This window comes from Aquila chrysaetos, chromosome 5 (genome assembly GCF_900496995.4).
Source record: "Aquila chrysaetos chrysaetos chromosome 5, bAquChr1.4, whole genome shotgun sequence".
Lineage (NCBI taxonomy): Eukaryota > Metazoa > Chordata > Aves > Accipitriformes > Accipitridae > Aquila > Aquila chrysaetos.
In genome coordinates this window covers 11,203,809-11,226,365 of record NC_044008.1, presented here as the reverse complement: position 1 = coordinate 11,226,365, position 22,557 = coordinate 11,203,809, and the positions used below count along the sequence as shown (strand labels likewise).

General features: G+C 37.0%; 1 protein-coding gene across 17 annotated transcripts in view; it reads right to left on the bottom strand.

Annotated features, from left to right (window-relative positions):
- CACNA2D1 (calcium voltage-gated channel auxiliary subunit alpha2delta 1) overlaps positions 1 to 22,557 on the bottom strand; it is a 436,639-nt gene that overhangs the window by 203,290 nt on the left and 210,792 nt on the right. For all 17 annotated transcript variants that reach the window (XR_003923336.1, XM_030013900.2, XM_030013901.2 and 14 more), the window contains exon 5: positions 4,399 to 4,443. Coding sequence is in view for 16 of the 17 variants with exons in the window: in XM_030013900.2 (XP_029869760.1) it covers positions 4,399 to 4,443 (45 nt within the window). In the remaining variant the exon portion in view is untranslated. The remainder of the gene's footprint in view (positions 1 to 4,398; positions 4,444 to 22,557) is intronic.

The following is a 22,557-nucleotide window of genomic DNA, read 5'->3' as shown; positions in this document are numbered from 1 at the left end:
TATGGTAAAGGGCACCTTAATGCAGTAGCACTCAGCTGTCCAATAAAAGCACTGCAGCATTTGTCCAAATACAACACAAGCAGTTGACACCTGCAAATTAAAGTGCATGACACAGACTGCAATATATCAAACTGAAAGGGTTCTAGGGAAGAGGACAGTGAATGAAAACCTGAGAGACCTGTATTAAATTACAAGTCTGGCCATTATCTTCCTATGAGATATGAAAAATGGTAATATAATACCTCCTACCTTGTTGTGAGGATAAAACTCATTAATTATCATGAAGTGCTCACACATTACATATAGCACTGTGGGGGAAATAAGCAAGTAGAATCTAATTGCTGTCGTAGGATAAAGAGTACAAAAGGTATATTACTGATTGATGGACTAAGGGGTTACAAATTGATTGTTTTATCTGAGACACTGAGAAATCTAAAGGCCAGAGAATGATTGGTCTTCACGTGCTTTTTTTTTTTTTTTTTTTTTTTAAGGCCAAACAAACACAGTCATTAGATTCAAAAAGGCCCATCGAGAGAGCAGATGAAAAATGAGAGAGAAGGATCTCCTAAATGTGGTACATAAACAGGAAGAAGGAAAGCAAACTATACTGCAGCATATTAACACACACAGAAAAAATACACAGAATTTAAGTTAGAGGATTGTTCTTCTGATAAAGCTATAATTTTAAAAGGAAGAGTGGAGACAAACAAAAACTGGCAGGCAGGACCTGTGAGATTAATCTCTTCTAATTCTTCAACATCTAAAAGTTAAGATCTAAAAGCGTCCGTTATAAGAACCTGGTCAACAAAGAGAAAAACACATCTAGAAGTGATTCAGCTGACCTTAGAAACCTATCTCAGAATAAACTGAACAGCTCTCTAGAGGTATCCCAGAGTCTAGCTTAGATATCTAATTTTAATAAATAAATTTCTGCTACTAATTATTCCTACTGGAACTGAAAGAGAAATACAATATCATGTCCTGTGATTAAATGAAGGCTCACGGCATGGAAGAGAAAAATACATGAACTTGTTAGATACAGCAAAGAATGGATGGCAAAAGCAGTTTTACTAGCCAGTGCTTCAGAGATGATTCCATTAAAATCTCTCTCTCTAAAAAAAGATGCTACCTAAGTCCCCTCAAGCCTTTTTTCAGGCAGGAACAGGGGAGAAAAGTCTGTGGTTTTTGCATACATAGTTGAGAAATGGATGTAGGTTTTCTCAAAAAAATTCAGTATCAGATCACTGACCATTTTATCCTTATTGCTTCTTCTTTCAAGTTAGATTACTGATCACAATGACAGCAGAAGCACAAATACAGCTATTTTCACACTCAATGTGTTTTAACAAAAAGTATTTAACTGATCTTACCACCTTAATGGGACAAAAATCATCTGCAAGCATACCTACAAATTTCTATTCCCAACAAAGTGCTACAATTAGAATACAAATTTTTCTTGGATTCCTAATCTGCATTTATCTAATCAGCCTCAACTTTACTGATGAAGGAAAAGAATTCCTACATTTTAATTTTTTTAATAAATATTTGCATAAAAATGTTAACAGTGAAAAACTCAAGACACATGGAATAGACTTTTAGGAGGTGCATGTTAGTGGTTCCTGAAATACTGGGCCTTTTAAAGGGATCCAAATCTGCATGTATAATTTACATCTCTAAAATAATTGTTCTTCTTCTGTAATATAAATAAGATTTATTTTGTTTATTAAGAATTAATACTGATATTGGAGCTGAAGGAGGATAATGTTTAGCATCATTATGAAATAGTCACCTTTTCTATATAGCAAGAATCACAGAATGAAAGAATCATTTACATTGGAAAAGACGTTTAAGATCATTGAGTCCAACTGTTAACCTAACCTGCCAAGTCCACCACTAAACCATGTCCCTAAGCACCACATCTACATGTCTTTTAAATACCTCCAGGGATGGTGACTCCACCACTTCCCTGGGCAGCCTGTTCCAATGCCTGACAGCCCTTTCGGTGAAGAAATTTTTCCTAATATCCAATCTAAACCTCTCCTGGTGCAACTTGAGGCCATTTCCTCTTGTCCTATTGCTTGTTACTTGGGAGAAGAGACCAACTCCCACCTCGCTACAGCCTCCTTTCAGGTAGTTGTAGAGAGCGATAAGGTCTCCCCTCAGCCTCCTTTTCTCCAGGCTAAACAGCCCCAGTTCCCGCAGCCGCTCCTCACAGGACTTGTGCTCTAGACCCTTCACCAGCTTCATTGCTCTTCTTTGGATGAGAAGAAGCAGAATTCCAATATGTTTCTCTAGGATGAACAAATCCGGCCCTTAGCAGATAAGCTGAACCAATGAGGAGGTATCAGTGGCTGAGATATCTGAGACTGGCCTCTCTTTTCATGGTGTAATTAGAACTCATGGGAAACTTTTCAATGGTACCTCCTTGAGTCAAAACATTTGTTCTGATCAGCTAGCCAAGAAAGCTTAAATGACTGACAGAAAGCACACACTCTCAAACAACCAGAGCTTGTAAATACTGTACTTTCTTGGTATCTTTTCCCTTCACATTGTTTTCTAAACTTAGAATTAAATAAAGAGATTAAAAGCAAAACAAAACAAAAACCTCCTTTTTTTTCCCTTCTTCCTCTTTACCCTTTTGATTTGAGAACTGTTATGAATGAAAGAAAAATACTTATTTCAATACATATAGCCCTATAAACATACCGGCAACTCAAACAGAACCACAGACTTAGTGTTGTATTTTTATATTTTACACAGTCCATATAGCACAGATCTGCAAAACATTTCAGCCCACTAAGCTGAAATTCTTAGGACTTAAAACTTTTCATTGTGATTCAAAACATTTCAAAATAATAACTTAAGCTGGTGTTGGGTTTCGGTATTGCACTCTGTGTTGCTGACGCCATATTAGAGTGTTACTTCTTTCTTGACAGATTGGCCCTGACTCACAAGGAACTACTCCTAACTCGACAATAATGTCATTCCAAGACTTCAAAAAGACATAAAAAGAAATAAAACTGAAACAGAAATACAAATAAGACATCTGGTGGAATAAAATTTTTTGGTTTGTTTTTTGGGAGGTTTTGGTGTGGTTTTCTGGGGGAAAAAAATTCCTGAGGAAAGTCAAAGAAAATGAGAGTAAATTCTGGAACAGTATTTCCTTCCTGCCTTGCCTGACAGATCTGAATTTATGTTGTAGAAGTAGTCACCTCAAGACCTTTCCCAATACTATTTAATTATAACAGATACAGCAGGGCCTTCTCCTTCACACCATAATCTACCATCACTATGTGGTACATTTAGATTCAAAATCCAAAGTTTAAGCTTTGTAATTCTGTTTCCAGAAGTGATTAGCACCTGCAATCCCAGTGCATTTCATGAGAAGAGAACAATATCTTTCAAAATTATGTTACTTTTAATGAATTTTACTTAAAGCATGCGAATTTTAAAACTCAGGGCGGCAGACTTTGTTGCATCTGAATTCCAGAACTCGTGACTCTATATAAGCATATCAAACAGTTCTGCTTGACATGATCTATGTACCTTCTTTAATTGCATTACAGCAGAAGCATCAATTACAATAGTGATGCCATCAATCTCTAAAGAATACTTGATTAAAAAGTGCAAATGAAGCATGCTGGCAATTCTGATTAATACATTTACAACATTTTTTCTATGGTTTTATAAATTAAATCTATAATGAAGACAAGCAGTTGTATTATCTCAAGTGAAGGTGAGCATAACTTGTCTTCTCCCCACAAGACTTTAAGATTTGTAATAGTTAAAGCCAGATAGGAAACTTCAAACCATTTAAAGTAAGAGTTTTAGTAGAACCAGGAATTGAAATATCATACATTTTGCCTAAATCTTGGGACTGGATATTCAATTTCTCCAAAGCTGATTACAGTCATATGAGTGATCACAAAGTGCATGAAAATAGTTATTCAGTAACATTTTACATTTGCTTTCCCCTCATGTAAAAAATTTCTTACAAAGAATACAGAACAAGATAATATGAGGTTGGAAAATAGGGCCAGAAAATGGTTCCTTCAGAGTAAAGTAAATTATTTACATTTATCATTTTGATTCTCCAGTCCTATAATTATGATTTTATTACATTTCAAAAAGTGAATGATACTGCTGTCAGGATCTTTTTTCTCCCAGCACATTCCCTGCCTGATCAGCAACTCAGACTGTATGAGGGAAGACAGACTTTGAGAATTAGAACATAAAATATTATCTGGCTCTTGAGGAAAATTTTCAAGACATTTCTAAGTTTCTTGATTTCTTGCTTCTGCAAAATACTTAAATGCTAGTCTAAGAGTTTCATTAATATTTTAAATCCCTTACTTCTCTACAATTACAGGCAATGAAACAAAAAACCATACTACTTACATCATTCTGATCATCTTTTGCATTGTAATAGATTATATCATTATTCTGTAAGAGAAAGAAAAGTAATTCTGTTAGTTTGAAAGTAGAGAATAAAGTTTACTAGCAATAATTTGTACTAAAATACATTTTAAAATAAACCTGCATTTCTTTATGTATTATTATCTTTGAAATATGACAGAATCAGACCTTTGCTTGCTCTCTGTTGCATGTAGTATTTCCCATGCTTGTGTTTAACTTTTAACATTCATTTAATGCTTCTTCCCTGTTAAGCTACATAAGTCTCTCAAAAAGCCAGCTAGAAAAGTACAGACAACATTGGACAAAATCCAGAGCTCATAAAAGTCTTCTGTAAGCTGTTTCTTTTGCAGACATATGACTCTCTCACTATGCAATTAGGTGATTTATACACCACAACATCTAGCAGGCAATAGATACAACGACGCATGGGCATTGCTAAGTGGGTTAAGTATTTGTTGCATACAGGTTTATTGTTTTATTCAACTCCCACGGTGAAAATAAAATCTGGGAAAATACATCACAGGAGAGTCTGGCTGTTGTAGCACAGAGTGGATCCTGGCAGCTGTGTGGAAACGCTGTACTATGTAATTCAAGCAAAGCAGTGAAGGAGAAGATTACTAGTTTCCGTCACAGAATCAGTCAGAAGCTTCATTCAGTGTAACGTCTACAGCAGTTTGAAAATTGGGGTATTTCCTATGGAATACAGTATTGTTTTCTCTTGAAATATTTCTGAACCGTTTAAAAGCCTTAAAGATTTAGGTTCACTGTAGTAGCTTTCCACTAAATAGAATTGCTGTAATGTGCTCTATACTTTTTTGAATGAAAGTAAGCAATTGTTATGTGCATTTCTGTATGAAATAGACACATATATGTACATAGCATTTTTTTAAGTCCCATTACAGATTTTGAATAAATAAAGAAAAGGAGAAGAAGGTAATTTTTTTCATGTCCAGCAGCTTGTTTAAAATAGGTGATTGCTGTTAACTTCCTTAGCCTTCGTTAGCCTTAATTTATATTTTCAGTTCTGTTTATGGTAATACCTTTCAATTTATACATCTAAATTAAAAGTTGACCACAAAAAATGTTTTTTCTTTTATAAATACCAACAGGAAAAAATTATTTCAGTAATCATTTTTCAAGTGGGTAAGCCAATGACAATTATTACTTGCACTAAAAAAGCACCATGACGTGCTACAAGGGAATACAGTTCATGTTCATAAACCATCATTTTCCTCACTTCATAAATAACGACATGGTTCATTCTCCTTTGTGACCTTTTTGAGATCCAAACATGAAATATATTACAGATGACCTAAATGCCATTTTGAGGTAAATGCTATTAACTCTTTCCTTTTCCTTCAAAATGCACTTTTCTACTTTTCCATCAAGACACTGTTCTATCTGCAGGTCAGTCAGTTTTGTACCAGTATCTGGGTAACTAAGCCAGACCTCAGTGTGTTACAGACACATGAGGAAATTCCTTTCATCATTAAAGACCAAAGCTAATTGCTTATTCACTTGATTACTGTGAGGAAAAGACCATGCAATGCTTGTGGAAGCCTTCAAGTAAGTTGGAAGACGCAAAAGTTCAATTTTGTTCAGATTCTCTTTACTTTGTACATGGTTGTGTGCAAAATAACTGTTCTGTAAATAATTTGATCTGTTCAAAAAGCCATGTGATTCTTTAGCAGGCAACATTTAAAACTGCAAAGGCTCCAACTCTGAGTGGTACTAGCTGGAAATGTTAGAACTGTTTTCATCACAAGATGATCTGTTTAATTTAAAAAAAAAAAAGTTGTTTCCTGTCAGAAGGCAGGGGAAAAGAATACTTCTTTCACCACACCCCCTTATGTCATGTCATGTCATGTCATGTCATGTCATGTCATGTCATGTCAGAGCACCTCCCCTGCAATCTCTTTCCTGGAAGCTTTTGTTTTGGGAAAAATGAGACCAGGAAAAACAATACAGACATACTTATCTGAATATTATGTTTATATAGTTTTTGTTTTGTGGTTTCATTTTAAAAAGAAACATTTTCATAAAACACAACTCTATTAGGCCTTCTCTTGTATTGACTCTCATCTAGATATCAGTTTATTTCCCCACCCCCTTCCCATTATTCAAGTTTACCCTAACAGTATACCTTGTCATAGAATCATTTAATGCATAGGATTTTTAACACTGTCCTCTATGCATACAATTCTGTTTATCTACTTAAACAAAATGATTCTTTATTGTCAAAATTATATTTTCCCCTGTCTTTTATATTTTTATTTATTTGTTTAAATTGATCGAAGCTGGCATAGTATTGCTATCTACTTCTACTGGACTAAACAGTATTTTTTAAATCACCTATTAAAGAACCATGTTTCAGAAACATGACACATTTACAAGTTAATTAAAATAACAATCCCCACCCCCCCAAATGAATTAGATATTTTGTTAGGCTATTTATGTAGTTCATTACCCTGCCTGGAGATGTCACCTATATAATGCATAAGCTAACACTGATATTGGTCATATCTCACTACTTTTAATATAGAAAATATGACATACACATTGCTACAACACACTGAATGCTGTATAGTTCACAAATTAGATTCATGGATCAGTTAGATTTTTAGAGGACAATTTTTCATAATTTAACCACTTCTAGCTGACAAGAACAAATTGCCTTGTTGCTGGTTCTCAAGCAAGTAGTTTAGTTATTTATTAACTTCTTGACACAAAGAATTTGAATCTTCCCACTGTTATGCACTTCTGCCATCAGGTAATACTGTACACTTATTCAGCAAGCCTAAGATACAATGTAAATATCCTAGATATTTATTTTTGTTCTTTACCCAGTAATGCTATGAGAGAGAGAGGTAAATACTCACTGTTACTTCTGTTCATGAATTAACGGATTTAGTAAGACAGTCCTGGAGCTGAATTTATGGAAGAATGACTTTAGAAGACCATACACATAAATAAGAGACTTTAGCATACTATCAGTATACAAGTTTACAAAAGGTATGCAGTTGGAAAGGTGAAGGGTAGTTTTCACCACCATTAATTCCTCTTTCAAAGCAAACAGTTTCAGCATCTGACAAGGATATGCAAGGCATATAAAAATTACATTAAGGACAAGGTCATAAATGTTTTATTTGTGACTCTTACTATTTTCCCCTATTCTACCCTACTAATCTTTCTTATTCCACACTTTCATTGGTATTGTTATCTGCTGAAGATAGATTGTTCCATTGTCTTTATATTGCTTTTCATTTCGATAGTACTTTGTTTCCCAGCTTTGCATATAAAACAATTCCAAGGGAAATACTACATATTGGGTAGTATTAATGACTTCCTAAGTTTCACCACACAGAATCCAAAGTTTCTGGTCTCTATGATCTCGATGTCTAGAGACTTGAAGAAACACATAGATTCATCAAGTAGAAGAAAAGCATGGGAAAATATAATCTTTCAGAACATCTGCAGATGAAATTTGGATTCATACCAACACTAACTTACACTCTCATTTTGATTCTCTACAGAGCAAGTTTACAGACACAGTCTATTGATTCAACTAGTTAAATGCCTAATCTCAACTCAGGATTATATGAATGGTGCTGAAGTTGGCTTCTCCTCACAAGAAATAATATTTTTTTCAAACTGTGGTGGGTTGACCCTGGCTGGATGCCAGATGCGCACCAAAGCCACTCTATCACTCCCCTCCTCAGCTGGACAGGGGAGAGAAAAAATAGCAAAAAACTCATGAGTCAAGGTAAGGACAGGGAGAGATCACTCACCAATTACCGTCATGGACAAAACAGACTCAACTTGGGGAAAATTAATTTAATTTATTACCAGTCAAATCAGAGTAAGATAATGAGGAATAAAACCAAATATTAAAAACACCTTCCTGCCACCCCTGCCTTCTTCCTGGGCTTAACTTTACTCCTGATTTTCTCTCCCTCCTCCCCTCCAGTGGCGCAGGGGGACGGGGAATGGGGGTTGGGGTCAGTTCCTCACACCTTGTCTCTGCTGCTCCTTCCTCCTCAGGGGAAGGACTCCTCACTCCTCCCCTGCTCCAGCGTGGGGTCCCTCCCATGGGAGACAGTCCTTCATGAACCTCTCCCGCATGGGTCCTTCCCATGGGCTGCAGTTCTTCATGAACTGCTCCAGCGTGGGTCCCTTCCCCGGGCTGCAGTCCTTCAGGCACAGACTGCTCCAGCGTGGGTCCCTTCCACAGGGTCACAAGTCCTGCCAGCAAACCTGCCCCAGCGTGGGCTCCTCTCTCCACAGATCCGCAGGTCCTGCCAGGAGCCTGCTCCAGCGCAGGCTTCCCACGGGGTCACAGCCTCCTTCGGGCATCCCCCTGCTCCGGCGTGGGGTCCTCTCTCCCCGGGCTGCAGGTGGAGATCTGCTCCCCCGTGGACCTCCCTGGGCTGCAGGGGGACAGCCTGCCTCACCGTGGTCTTCCCCACGGGCTGCAGGGGAATCTCTGCTCCGGCGCCTGGAGCATCTCCTCCCCCTTCTTCTGCACTGACCTGGGGGTCTGCGGGGCTGTTTCACTCACATGTTCTCACTCCTCTCTCCGGCTGCAGTTTCTGTGCCCCAGCAACTTTTTTTTTTTTTCCCGTTCTTAAATCTGTTCTCCCAGAGGCACTACCCCCATCGCTGATGGGCTCGGCCTTGGCCAGCAGCGGGTCCGTCTCGGAGCCGGCTGGCATTGGCTCTGTCAGACATGGGGGAAGCTTCTGGCACCTTCTCACAGAAGCCACCACTGTAGCTCCCCTGCTCTGCTACCAAAACCTTGCCACACAAACCCAATACACCAATCAAATTCTTTCAAGAACAACACAAAGGTATTACATTGCAACAAGACATATCTGACTCTACAGATAATTACGTAAATTGTGATAATATAGCTATGTTATTTTGTTTGTAAAAGCTATATATCCTCCTCTACTCTACCAAGTGCCAAAGATGAAAGCTTCTTGTCATCATTGCCACATAATGGCTTCTGTAGGAAAATCTGCTCTGTATATCCAATGCTAGACTTCCAAGAATTGTCCATGAAATATGGACCCCATCAACTTGGTCAAGACTCTTCTTCGGTGGAAATATTGTACATGTGATTTCTGAAGTATCTGCTTTTCCACAAGAGATGTTTGCATTGCATTCAGAAAAGAAAAAAAAAAATTAGATACTGTAAATCTTAAGATTTTCAACAAACATGCAATACTATCTATTCAGAAATGTTGCTTTCACTGAAGCTGTGATTACGACTACTCATGCCCTCAGGTCTGTACGTGAGGCTTCCTAGAGACTCTACATAACTTAGATCCTGGGATGTAGCCCAAAATGGTGTTAGGCATGCAGGGGAGACTGAAGGCCTGAAATGAATTCTAGAAGTTTGTGAGACACTAGAATGAACTACCTGAAAATAAATGAGTTATTAAAAAAAAAAAAAAAAAATAGGAGGAGAGGGAGAAACCAGTTTTACACAGCTTTTCGTATGGTAAGAAATCAGTGTAATGTGTTAGTTTAGACAGACATCACCATCACCCATTTTTCCTAAATCCAGCAGTTTCAAAACAATTGCAGAGAAAATGTGAAAGGAAAAATAACGCTCTTTTTCAAGACCTTATTTGCTACAGAGATGCTAGAAGATAATGAACTCCCTCAGAAAAAAAAAACAAAAAAACAAACAGAAGAGTTTTTGTTAAAGGTCTCCATACTTCAAATATTTTCATCAATGAAACACTGGTGGCAAATCTAAAATTAGTCTAGTGGATAAAATTGCAAATATATATTACTGCATAATTATTGGTGTATGTTTTAAAATCTGAAATTAAGGCCAAATAAGATTATTTGATTTGTTTTTTTAAAACAGCATAATTCCCATGACTTCTAAATATTTTATACAAAATGTGCTAAAGCAACCAAAAAGCGGCAATGTATAAAAGCTCCTTTATATTGTAGTTAACCTGCTAGTAGTGATAGCTACAAGGATTCTTTTGTTGTGCAGGTAATAAGGTAGAGTAAGAAATCAAAAACTGAGAAAACCCAAACCATATTACAAATATATACCTGATTTTGACTGTTCAGTTTAAAAATAAGTTCTTAGAATTACACATACAAATTTGGAGACTATTTTAAAATCATATTAATCCCACACACTTTGAAAAGACATAGAACACTAGTGGAAGAACTGGGAGTCCTGTTGCTTCAGCATGCAGCAATAAAAAAACTCATAATACTGGTTTATTTCATCTTTCATAAAGATACCAGATGAAATTATTGTAAATGCAAAAAAGCCCATTTCATTAAGTGTTGGTAAAATCCACCTGCTTTAATTTTAAAAAAACATTTTCTTGTATCTTCTTGGATAAAGATGTGCATTTAAAAAAGTTCACTCTAATACCTTTAGGGTAATTAAGATTTAAACCCAACCTAATAAATCCTATGACAAATAAACCAGGTAGTTTTAGTTTAATCCCTTATATAGTCTGACATGCAATTTAAGGCACAATTAGACTCTTCAGAAAAGAAAGCTAAATATGGCCTCCCACAAATAAAAAATGGCATCTATTTCTAAAGAGAATAACTTTAGGGAATAAAAACCTGCAAATAGGGAAAAAAGGAAAGAATGCCAACTATACAACCTCTTTTGTTATAGTTTTGTAATTTTACGTAAGTGAAATGGTACAGGTAAAGTAAGGGGATTACCAGCCAATAACTTTTTTTCCCCCTTCATTATCCATGAGTAGAAATATTCATTTATCTCCTGTGTTTAAAGTGAATGCAAAGTCAAGCAATATAGTAAATTAGTTGAAATTACTGTGTCTCAACATGGGCTGCAAGAAATGGGTGGGAAAGTGCATTTAAAACAGGATCTTGAAACAGGACTTAGAAACAAGATCTTTTAAAAATCAAACAATTTTTAATAAAAATATGACAAATATCAAAAAGTTCAATAACATCCCAGTTTAGGAATATTTCCCCATATTATCCATAATATGGGCAAATGAGTCACTTAGGTTAGATGTTTTTCCCCAAAACATGATTTGATCAAAGAACTACTTTCTCAGAATGTTAAATTTCATACACTAATTAAAAACTTCCAGGTCTGCACTATAATTTATGATAAGCCTTTTTCATCGGATTTGTGTAAAGGGCTTTTCTCAAGATTCTACTGAGACTAATAATTGGAATGTCAAGATGAAGGCGAAGATTACAGGAAATAACATAAAGGAGGATTAAAGGTGCTGCATGCTCTTTGTCATAGAATACACTTTCTTTTAAAAGGTGAGAAAGATCAACTTATTCAGCATTCTTTTAGAGGTTACTTCTTCACTGAAATTATCAGTCTGGAAAGCTTCAAATTTATAGACAGTTTTCATGAGAGAATCACTTGTCCATTCACAGATGCATCAGAGTGATAAATAAAATTAGTAACTTATTGATCATCTGCATGCTAGACAGGGGGACTAAAACACCCAACCCTCATAGAAACAGATAACTTATCAGATAAGAGTAATGTACAGATACAGATTCCAGATAAAAATACACTATATGAAAAACGCACTTGCAAGTCCTTGACATCAATTCTGAGGGATTTTTACCTGAGGCTAGATCCAAAGATTGCAATGCTGATGGTAGACAGGATTTAGGCATCTGAGTTAAAAACTGGGATAATGAAAAAGTTCATTGAAGTCTAAATTTGGAAGAATCTAAAACTCTGGAAGTACTTGAGTTTCCAACATTAATATCTCTAGGTACCTTAATATCCTATTTCTATAAGGACCTTTGAAGTACCTCAGATTTCACAGCTCTGAGAAGTTTGGACCCTACTTCGCACCTTCACAGAGTCAGGACCCATAAACTGAAGCCTCTCACCACTGCAACTTGAGGTACTTCCTATCATTGAATACATCATTCTTTTCAACATGTAATAACCAATGACAGCCAAATATATTAGATCAATTAAGTCACAATTAGCAAATGGAATGGACACTTGCACTGCTCTCACCTCCTCTTCCCCCTCCTTCTTTTCTCCCGACCATGTGAATAGTATAGTTATAGGGCTTTCCTATTTAGAAAAATTATGATGAACATTATTCTGAACTCTGAATTCTGCATTAGAGCATACTATATAGCAAAAACATTTGCTTCCTCACTTTGAATGATGATATATTTTGTGAAATACGTTTAATGCAAATGGTCCAGATAAAACTCAGAAACTTATACAGTGAAAATAAAACTGAAAAAATCAAACCTGAAATTTTTGTGAAGAAATACATTAAGATAGCATGTATTTTAAAAATGCAAAACCTATTTAAATGCATATCCTATATACGCTGGACTCCTGTTGAGAGATGAGTTATTTTACCAAATCATGGTATTTTTGATGGCTTAAGGCAGGCACAATATGAAAATATTTGTAACAGTAAATACATGTTACAAACAGGAGATCATATGTTATGCTATTACAGCTTCTGAATAGTTACAGCTCATGGGAGCATCATGAACTTGCCTCGATCAAGAGCCACGTACAACAACCCGTGGCCAAGGGCACAAGGCTGAGTGTGGTGAGCTATGGCACACATGGCAGTGCCAACAAGGAGTGAGCGTAACGATCCTTGGTACAGGCTGTACATCAGTGAATGACAAGAGAACACCCGAGATGCTGGAAAAACATGATAATGTCATGGACTGATTCGATGGGCATCCTGTGACACCTGTCTATAAAACCCCCAGTAACAGAGACTGTAGGGAAAAGTTGCCACGTGCATGTTTAACATGCCAGGAAAGCCAAGCATCAAGGTGGAACCAGCCGGCAACAGTGCCAAGCCACTGCCCAGAGCCCAGAACTGAGACTGGCCAGAGCAAGCATCCCACGTACCCCAGTCTGGGCTCTGCTGACTCACTGGCACCATGACCCGGGCAGGTCTCAGCTAACTTTGTGCATGGGGAGGGTATGTGCAAAGTTTGCACTGCTACAGCCCATCCATTGCTTGGTCCACTTAATGACACGACCTTCACAGTGGCATGTTGTCTCGTGTTCCTTCCCTCACTGTGACAATATCCCATTACATGCTGATTTTAACCACGGTTGATTTAATTTGTCTTGTGCAAGTTATAATCAGTAAAGCTGAGTAAGAAAATTTGTATATCACATTCAAAGCTCAGGAGAAAACCCTGCTATTTTTTACAGGTTACAATTAGTAGAGTTTTTTTATTTTCCCCCCATAATGTATTATGTTACATTATACATTTACTTAGAAAAAAAGAGAAGTAGTGAAGAGTATCAAGGTTGCAAGCACAGCCTCAAAAAGAAGCATAAAATATACTAGAAAGAGTACTCCTGTCTTCAAATCTCTAGAATTGATCATAGAAATTGTAAAGAACAGGAAAAACTTTTCCATGTCAAACAAAACTTCCCAATTTTCAGATAATTTTCACCATAAGAATTCTTATAAGAAACTGCCATTGGACTAGTTAACCCGTCGGGATGATACTTAACTTCCTGAAAAAATTAAGAATGTATTTTAAGTACTAACTGCAATTTGACTGTAGAATTAAAAGACAGAAGTGGTTGAATGTGTCAGGTTAAATGCAGTACAGCCCACCAGGTGATGAGAAATACATGTCAGACAAACACCTGAAGCAGAATCTACAGAGCTGTCTGTTCTCCTGAAATAATACAACATACTCAATGAATAATTTCTGCATAAAGACATCTTATAGCTCAATGGCCTACAATCAGAAGGCAATCTCTGTTGTACATGCAGATAACTGGTAATATAACAATGGAATTTTGTTAATTTGCCTACTGGTAAGAATAGTATTTTTCTTTATGAATTGTTTTTAACTTTGTGGATTTTTTTTTCTTAATCTCATTTTTATAGTGCAACTGGTGAACTAAACAAATCAAATGTGGCAACCAATTAAGTATTTTTTTAATTGCAAAATATCAAATGCCAAATACTTCATGCAGGAATGAAGAACTAGTGACTGAAGATTTAATGATGCAAAACCACATCGAGTATTACTGTCTGGTATAGCTGAATATATCACAGAATAACTGTTGTTTTAGTTAGTCAAACTGAAGATTTCTCTTCAAGGATAATATTTCGATCTACAGTAAAACCACAAACATCACTATGCAAGAGTATATGCAAACATTAACCATGTACTACACTACAGCTACAATTCAGCACATCATAGTGACTGTATATGGGGACACATGCCAAAAGCACTTCATTTTACACCTTTAGACTTCCAGGATTCTCCTGCAATGCTCCTCCAGTGGAAGACTTTTTTCTTGTTATGTTCATCAATCACCTTCATACTGGTACAACATTTGGTGAATGGGAACTTGTATGTACCTACAAAATGGAATCTCGAGCTGGCACTGCCTTCAAGCCTACCAAGACTAATTCAAATGGAAGACTTTGTTCTTAGAACAGAATTGTTACAGAGTACATTTCTTTTTCTAATAAATACTGCACATGTTAATATAAGGTTCTCTGTACCTAAGACTATCAAGCTATCTGTCTCCAGTTGGCTATGTAACCTTTTACCTTCTGTTAGTGCTCACTTTCATGTTGAACTGAAACCCTGACACTACAGATACCAACAGGAACAGGCTAGAGGACAGATGTGTACTCTAATTAAACCTAAACGTCTTAGACAATAAATTAAACATTTCCATAAATAATTGTTTTGTTCACTTTTTCAGAGAAGAGGTAAGTTTAGTAAGGTAAGCACCACAAGTCTATAATAACTTGGGAAGAAGGATGAGGGCATCCATTGGCAGCAGGACTTAAGCTTCAAAGCTATTAGATTTTATACTTATTTATTTATTTTCAGCAGATCAAAGTGAGGAAAGTGCCTGTCTTGAGCAGATGGAGAAATCTGTCATTTCTGAAATTTAATTTTCCCCGCAGACTTTAATGGGAGAGGAGAAACAGAGAAACAGGCTTTGTATTGGGAAAGACTGCTGTTTCTCTGTCAGTCTGCAATCTGTTTGTGTGTTTTGGGTTTGGTTTTCTCTCAAGTAAAAAGCACCAATTAATTTTAGAAACACTATGCATTAGTTGCTTACTTCCATCCTATGTGTACCCAGTAGCTTAACTACCAGCCAGGAGCTCCACATATAAGGTAAGACCATGGAGAAAAACTCTTGGGATAGGCAGTTATTTCCATCTTTGAAAAGGAATATTCAGTAAAACAGCTCTATATGACAAAAATAAGGCTGCAGGCATTAATAAAGCTTCAGCTCTGAATCTCTTTATGCTGAGGATTCAAAGAACCAGTGCAGGATCCCTGATGCAAACCATATCAGTAGTAACCAGTGGGGCAGGATAAGAAGCTTTTGCTCTTATATCATCCCCATTATTCTAAGAGTTGATTATTTGATTGCGTAGTCCTGCAGCCACTTGAAAACAGTGTTGAAATGGCTTTAGTCTCCTTTACCAATTTTTTTTAATTACTGTTTTGCAATTTTAAACCTTGTGGATTTTTTTTTTTTTTTAAGAAGAAGAATATGATATAGAGGCAGAGTAGCAAATACCATCAACTTTGCACACAACTCACTTCAGTCCACACTACATTCCAAAGACTTTTTCAAACCGTTTTATTTCAGTCTGAGCCAAGACTCATTGAAGTCAACCAAACAGACTCTGGAACAACCCCAGTATGGACATATGTTTCATGTTATGAATAGAAACTCACAAATAATATTATTATAGCCCCAATGGATAGAAACACCAAGAATCAATATCCACTCCCATTCAAGTAGAAGAAAGATTTATAACATCCCTCTGGCCTAAGCTAGGAGGTGGAGAGGCAACAATTCAAAACGTTATTCTCTTTCTCCTACCAGCCAAACCTCCCTCAATATTCTTACCATCTCCCCAAAGAATGACAAAAAAATCTAAGATTTTATGTACTTGCATGTGTCACAAATGAACAGGAAAGAAAATGAAAAGGAGACTTCTGGAGTCACAGAGTTTAAAAGAACTGGCTACTCTATCTAAAGAGATACAAACAAGCATCTCCTATCTCCCTCCTCCAGTCCTCTAAGTCAAAAGCAAGAGACAACCCTGAGAGACAAAAATCTTTTAAATCCTTTTTAATTTTGGTAAATATATTCTTCCAAAAGGTTCAGGAAATTGCTAATCTCATCACAGTAACTTCCTCAAAGTATAAGCAACTGCGAATGGCTTCTTTTTATAAGGCAAAATGCAATCGATTACAAAGCAGATTTCCAGGTGGGAAAATGAAATTAATTTGTTAGCAGCTAATTAACCTCTATATCACACTATCTGATCTGTTTAATTAAAGCAGCAAAGTATGTTTATTTTAATTTATTCAGCATTACTTCCTTTAGTTGATGAAAGAACATAAAAATAAAATAAATAAAGAAAAAAAATTGTCTAAACTGATTGCATATTATCCAGATTGTAAATATTGGGACCAATATAGTATAGGAGCCTAGTTAAACAATTTGGACATGAGTTTATATCAGGTTCACAGGAAATTGGCATTCTGAATTCATACTTAAGTAGGTGCTAGGATGTAATGAACTAGGCTACAACTCTTGCACTATCATAACAGAATATAGGAAATATGCCAGTTGTCTGACTCCAACAAACCTGCAAAAACCCCTGAGGAAATTATTTTTTACCCAGTTGTCCTGGTTTCAGCTGGGATACAGTTAATTTTCTTCCTAGCAGCTGGTACAGTGCTATGTTTTTGAGCTAGGCATGAGAAGAATGTTGATAGCACACTGATGTTTTCAGTTGTTGCTAAGTAGTGTTTAGTCTAAAGTCAAGGATTTTTCAGCTTCTGATGCCCAGCCAGCAAGAAGGCTGGAGGGGCACAAGAAGTTGGGAGAGGGTGCAGCCAGGACAGCTGACCCAAACTGGTCAAAGGGGTATTCCATACAATGCGATGTCATGCCCAGTATATAAACTGGGGGGAGTGGGAGTGGGGGGATCGCCACTCGGGGAGTAACTGGGCATCGATCAGCAGGTGGTGAGCAACTGCATTGTGCATCACTTGTATATTCCAATCCTTTTATTATTACTATTGTCATTTTATTAGTATTATCATTATTAGTTTCTTCTGTTCTATTAAACCATTCTTATCTCAACCCATGAGTTTTACTTCTTTTCCTGATTTTCTCCCCCATCCCACTGGGTGAGGGGGAAGTGAGTGAGCGGCTGCGTGGCACTTAGTTGCTGGCTGGGGTTAAACCATGACAGAAGTAATGGGCAAACCTATAATACAATTTGTCTCAAAGAAAATGAGTTTACATCTGTTACATTGTTACTTTGTTCTATTGATTATAGCCAACAAAAAGATCACATTTAGGAATGTTGCAGTCAGTGGTTTCAAAATATTTAAAAGGAATCAAACTTTAGGCATATTACAGTACAGTGGAGTAAAAATTCAAGAGCCTAGCTTCTCAGCGATCCATAATGGTGACTGAAGCCATCAGGTATATTCCAAGGCTTATCCAAACCCAGCTGTGCACTGAGGTGAGCAGTCCCTAGGATATCTCTCTGGACCTTCATCAACTCAAACTCCAAAACCTAGAACCTGAGGATACATGCTTGTGTCTATTTTTAAAACAAAATTTCTATCACTTGTTGCATGCAGATTTGTATTCATTTAGTCCACACTGGGAGTCAAACAGAAGCTGATAAAACTAATTAGCGATGATAGATCACGACAGAAGACAAGGACTCTCAGTGGAGAAACCTTGATTTGCTTACAGCTTGCATTTTCATGAGATGATAGCCAGGTAAGATAAAATGTATAAAGAGCAGACTACACAAAAGTGAACTCCACAAGCCATGACTGCCAGTATTACACAAGTAAATTTATACTACCCTAATCCCTCTGGCTTTGTAATGTATTAAACAATTGATGGCCATAAGGAACTGAATTATAACTTTTGTATTTAAGTAATTACGATCAACTATGTAAAATGCAGACCATATTCTTAAAGAGATTTTTTTTTTGCTTCTGGCAGTAAAATGGACACTATTATTCTATAAACAAGGTTACTCTCCCTTCCAATTCCACACTTGTACCATGAAAATAAACTCAATATAAGTCTAACAAGCTTACTCACAAGCAATGTCATGAAGCTTGCACTGCAGCTAACAGAAATCCATTGATACAACAGGTCAGATACAAAAAGCATATTTTTTTAGGCTAGAATACCTTCTTTGAACTTTTATTCAAAGGCTGCACACTGTGTTTTAAACCCATCATTTAAGCTCCTACTTCCTTGGGAATTGCACAACAGTTAATGACATTAAAACAACAAATAATACTAGGGAAAAAATTAAGTCATAGGCATTTGCAAAATGCTGCAGGAATTTTGAATTATCAGTGCTGGTAATTATTCTTAAACTTGACAATATAGTGAGTTGATTGATACTTGGATTAATTTTCAGAAGTCCAGGAACCATCATGTGATCTTAAAGACTATGAGGCAAAGAATTTAAACACAAAGACAAAATTTGCTTCTGAATATGTCCATTTTGGCAAGAAATTAAGAAAAAAAAAAGCAACCACATTATTTCAGTATGTGATGGGCTCCAAACAAATGAATTAATTTGAATTTGTGGTTTGATCCATTCAGGATATTTTATTAAGTTACTGATTATAATATATAGCAATCTGCATATAGTATATAAGTTAACAAAATGTAATAATATTTTCCCTACTGAAATTATACCAAACAAAACCAAATCAACGTTATCAAAACAATGTTTCTTTCATCTTCCTCTTTAAATTTTCACAGAAAAATTAAAGAGATATAGTTCTGATAAAAATTGTTTTCCACGGAATATCAACTACTACAAAACATATGTCTTAATCTAACTTTTTTAAAAACGCTTTGAAATGAAAGATGAAAACATGTAAGACTAATTTTTATATTTACATACATACATATGCTTTGAGAATATATCCAATGGTTGAAACAGTTCCAAGAAACACAAATTTCCTCCTCTATTTAATTTTCTTCCCTATTTCTCCCCCTGCAAAGAAACAGTGTATGGCAAGGAATATATTACAAGGAATGTACTCTAAGCAAAAATACCCAGATAACATTAATGTCTTTTAAGAATCTCACTGGAATAGAAAAAATGCCTACATTTGGCATAGTTTTCCTTAAACTGCAGCAGCAGAGGGTTTTATACATCTCTTTCTTTCCTCTTTCTTCCATATGTAAAAACTAAAATACAAAGAGATTATAACGTGTATTTCTGCAGGGAAATTAAACACACACTATTTTTTCCTTAGTATTACAATACTGTGTAACACAGGAAAAATGAATTTACATATATAAATGATTGAAGTCTCATCCAAACTTTGGATCACATCTTACATAGCTAACACTGACCTGTGAAGTTAATGATCTCAAATAAAGTTTTTAAAAGCATTTGATTTCTTTCCCTGTGTATCAATTCTTCATTTGGTTTATTCAATCATTTAAACTGTGTCCACAAAAAACCACAGAGTTATAACATACAAAAAAGCAAACGCTGTAACTTATCTTACACAATTTGCAGGAAAATGAGAAAAAACAACCAAATCTCTCCATTTCCTCCTAAATGTGAAAAGTACCTTTCCAAAAGGTAATAAAGTTCAAAAAAATGTCAGGCCATGTCTTCTTTTCAGATGGCTTTTGTTCACGCACATAAAAAATGTGTCTGGCATATTGACTGTTAATTATTTTAATGGGCTTCTTACAAAGATAAATCTTACCCACTCTGTTAAGATTTTACTTTAAATTATTTTGCTAGATCTCTGATGTCTTAGAACAAAAGCAACTGTGGACAGCAGTTACCAGGCTTTGAGAAATATCCCATGCTCACCTAATTAATAAAGAACAGAAGGAATCATAATTTAATTATTCAGCTTTGACATCCATTTTGTGCACGTCTTGCACTCAGTCACTGAAATAAAGCAAACCTCCACGAGTACACCTTATTTCGGAAGCAGTCCAGTAGCATAAGACAAGCCAGCAGCTGGAAAATGTCATTCATTTTACTATTTAACATAAAATGATGAAGACTTTTCCAGTTAATCACTACAAGCAAAAGGACCATATCAAAAATAATTAAAACATAATTACTTTTCTTCTTAATTATTGGTTATATTACACTGGTATGCTGGAATTCATGCAGGAGAGCAGTAAGATTTAAGAGCTGGATCAACACCTTGCTATTATGTTTCTCATTCTCTATCTTAACAACTATACTAAATGAAAGTTATTTGTGTTTTCTTCCACCTATCACAACAGGGGGTTTCGCTCGCCATGTATTTCATGCTTATGCCACAAACTGCAAAGAAATAGAGACAACCATACTTCTGAATAAGCTGGTTCAGTTATGACAGTAGGGTAAGGCGCTTGGATGAGCATTTGCACTGCCACAACCATAAGCTGCTTTATTTCAGGGAATCTCATATATCCCTTGTGTCATGGTTTAACCCCAGCCGGCAAATAAGCCCGACTCGGCTGCTCGCTCACTCCCCCCCAGTGGGATGGGGGAGAGAATTGGAAGAGTAAAAGTGAGAAAACTCGTGGGTTGAGATAAAGACAGCTTGATAGGGAAAGCAAAAGCCGCACACCCAAGCAAAGCAAACCAAGGAATTCATTCCCACTTCCCATGGGCAGGCAGGTGTTCAGCCATCTCCAGGAAAGCAGGGCTCCATCACACCTAATGGTGGCTTAGGAAGACAAACGCCGTCACTCTGAATGTCCCCCTTTTCTCCTTCTTCCCCCAGCTTTATATGCTGAGCATGACGTCCTATGGTCTGGAATGTCCCTTGGGTCAGCTTTGGTGGTATTAGAAGCAGAAAAGGCCTTGGCTCTGGGTAAGCCCTGCTCAGCAGTAACTAAATCATCCCTGTGTTATCAACACTGTTTTTAGCACAAATCCAAAACACAGCCCCATACTAGCTACTATGAAGAAAATTAACTCTATCCCAACCAAAACTGGCACATCTTGACAGCAAATTGTGCAATTTGAAAAGACTTCATATTCTTTTTTTAATAGTGAAAGGATATGACTTCTTTTCACCACCCAGTCCTGTCATTTTCTAGAGATAGTAGCAGGGCTCTTTCTTGTTTTTGCTTTTTTCCTGAGTACTATGAAACACAGGTAAAAACTACCAAAACAAATGTTCTCTGAAAACAAGGAGCAAAGAAAAATAAAGGAAACTAGATGCTAGCTACATCTTCCAATGCTTTTGGGGAAGATGCTCCAAGAGTTCAGTACTAAACAAAACAGAACAGTCCAGGATACAAGTAGGAGGGGGAAAAAAACAAAACAAAATCATAATTGTCTTGTGTTTTCATATAACTTAGGTGAATTTATTTCTACCAGTAAAAATTGAGAAATAAATAGTAAAAGTAGTAATAGTAAAACGCAAGATGCTTCAAACAGAAGGTTATATAAAGGAAAACAAGCAATATTAGAAATTGATGTCGCTAAAATACACTATGGTTTATTTCATATTTTTGTTTGGCAATTAGTCTGGAATTGTGCATAGAACCAGAAAGAAGGTTCTTTTTAAACCTGGCTGTGGTCTTTTCTTTTTCTTTCCCTTTGGAGAAATGGGGTTGGGGTTTTTTTTTTAATCTTTTCTCTTTCAGTAAAATAGGGATAAGAACTCATTATATCCCATACACATCCTGCAGCGGTAAGAGCAGTTAGGACCCACCACTGACGGACAAGTAGTCCCCCAGGGCCCTGCCGGCCCTTCCGAGCCCGCCCGGCACGGAGCAGCACCCCGGGGCCTCCGCTACCTGCCGCGGGCCCAGGAGCCCTATTTCAGCTCAGCCTGGCTCCCTCGGTCCCTGCCCCAGCGACGGGCTATTTCAGCTCAGCCTGGCTCCCTCGGTCCCTGCCCCAGCGACGGGCTATTTCAGCTCAGCCTGGCTCCCTCGGTCCCTGCCCCAGCGACGGGCTATTTCAGCTCAGCCTGGCTCCCTCGGTCCCTGCCCCAGCGACGGGCTATTTCAGCTCAGCCTGGCTCCCTCGGTCCCTGCCTCAGCGACGGGCTAGGAGGGCCCGTCTCCAGCCCTGCCCCCGGCCCCGTATCCTAGGCTGACCTCCGCCC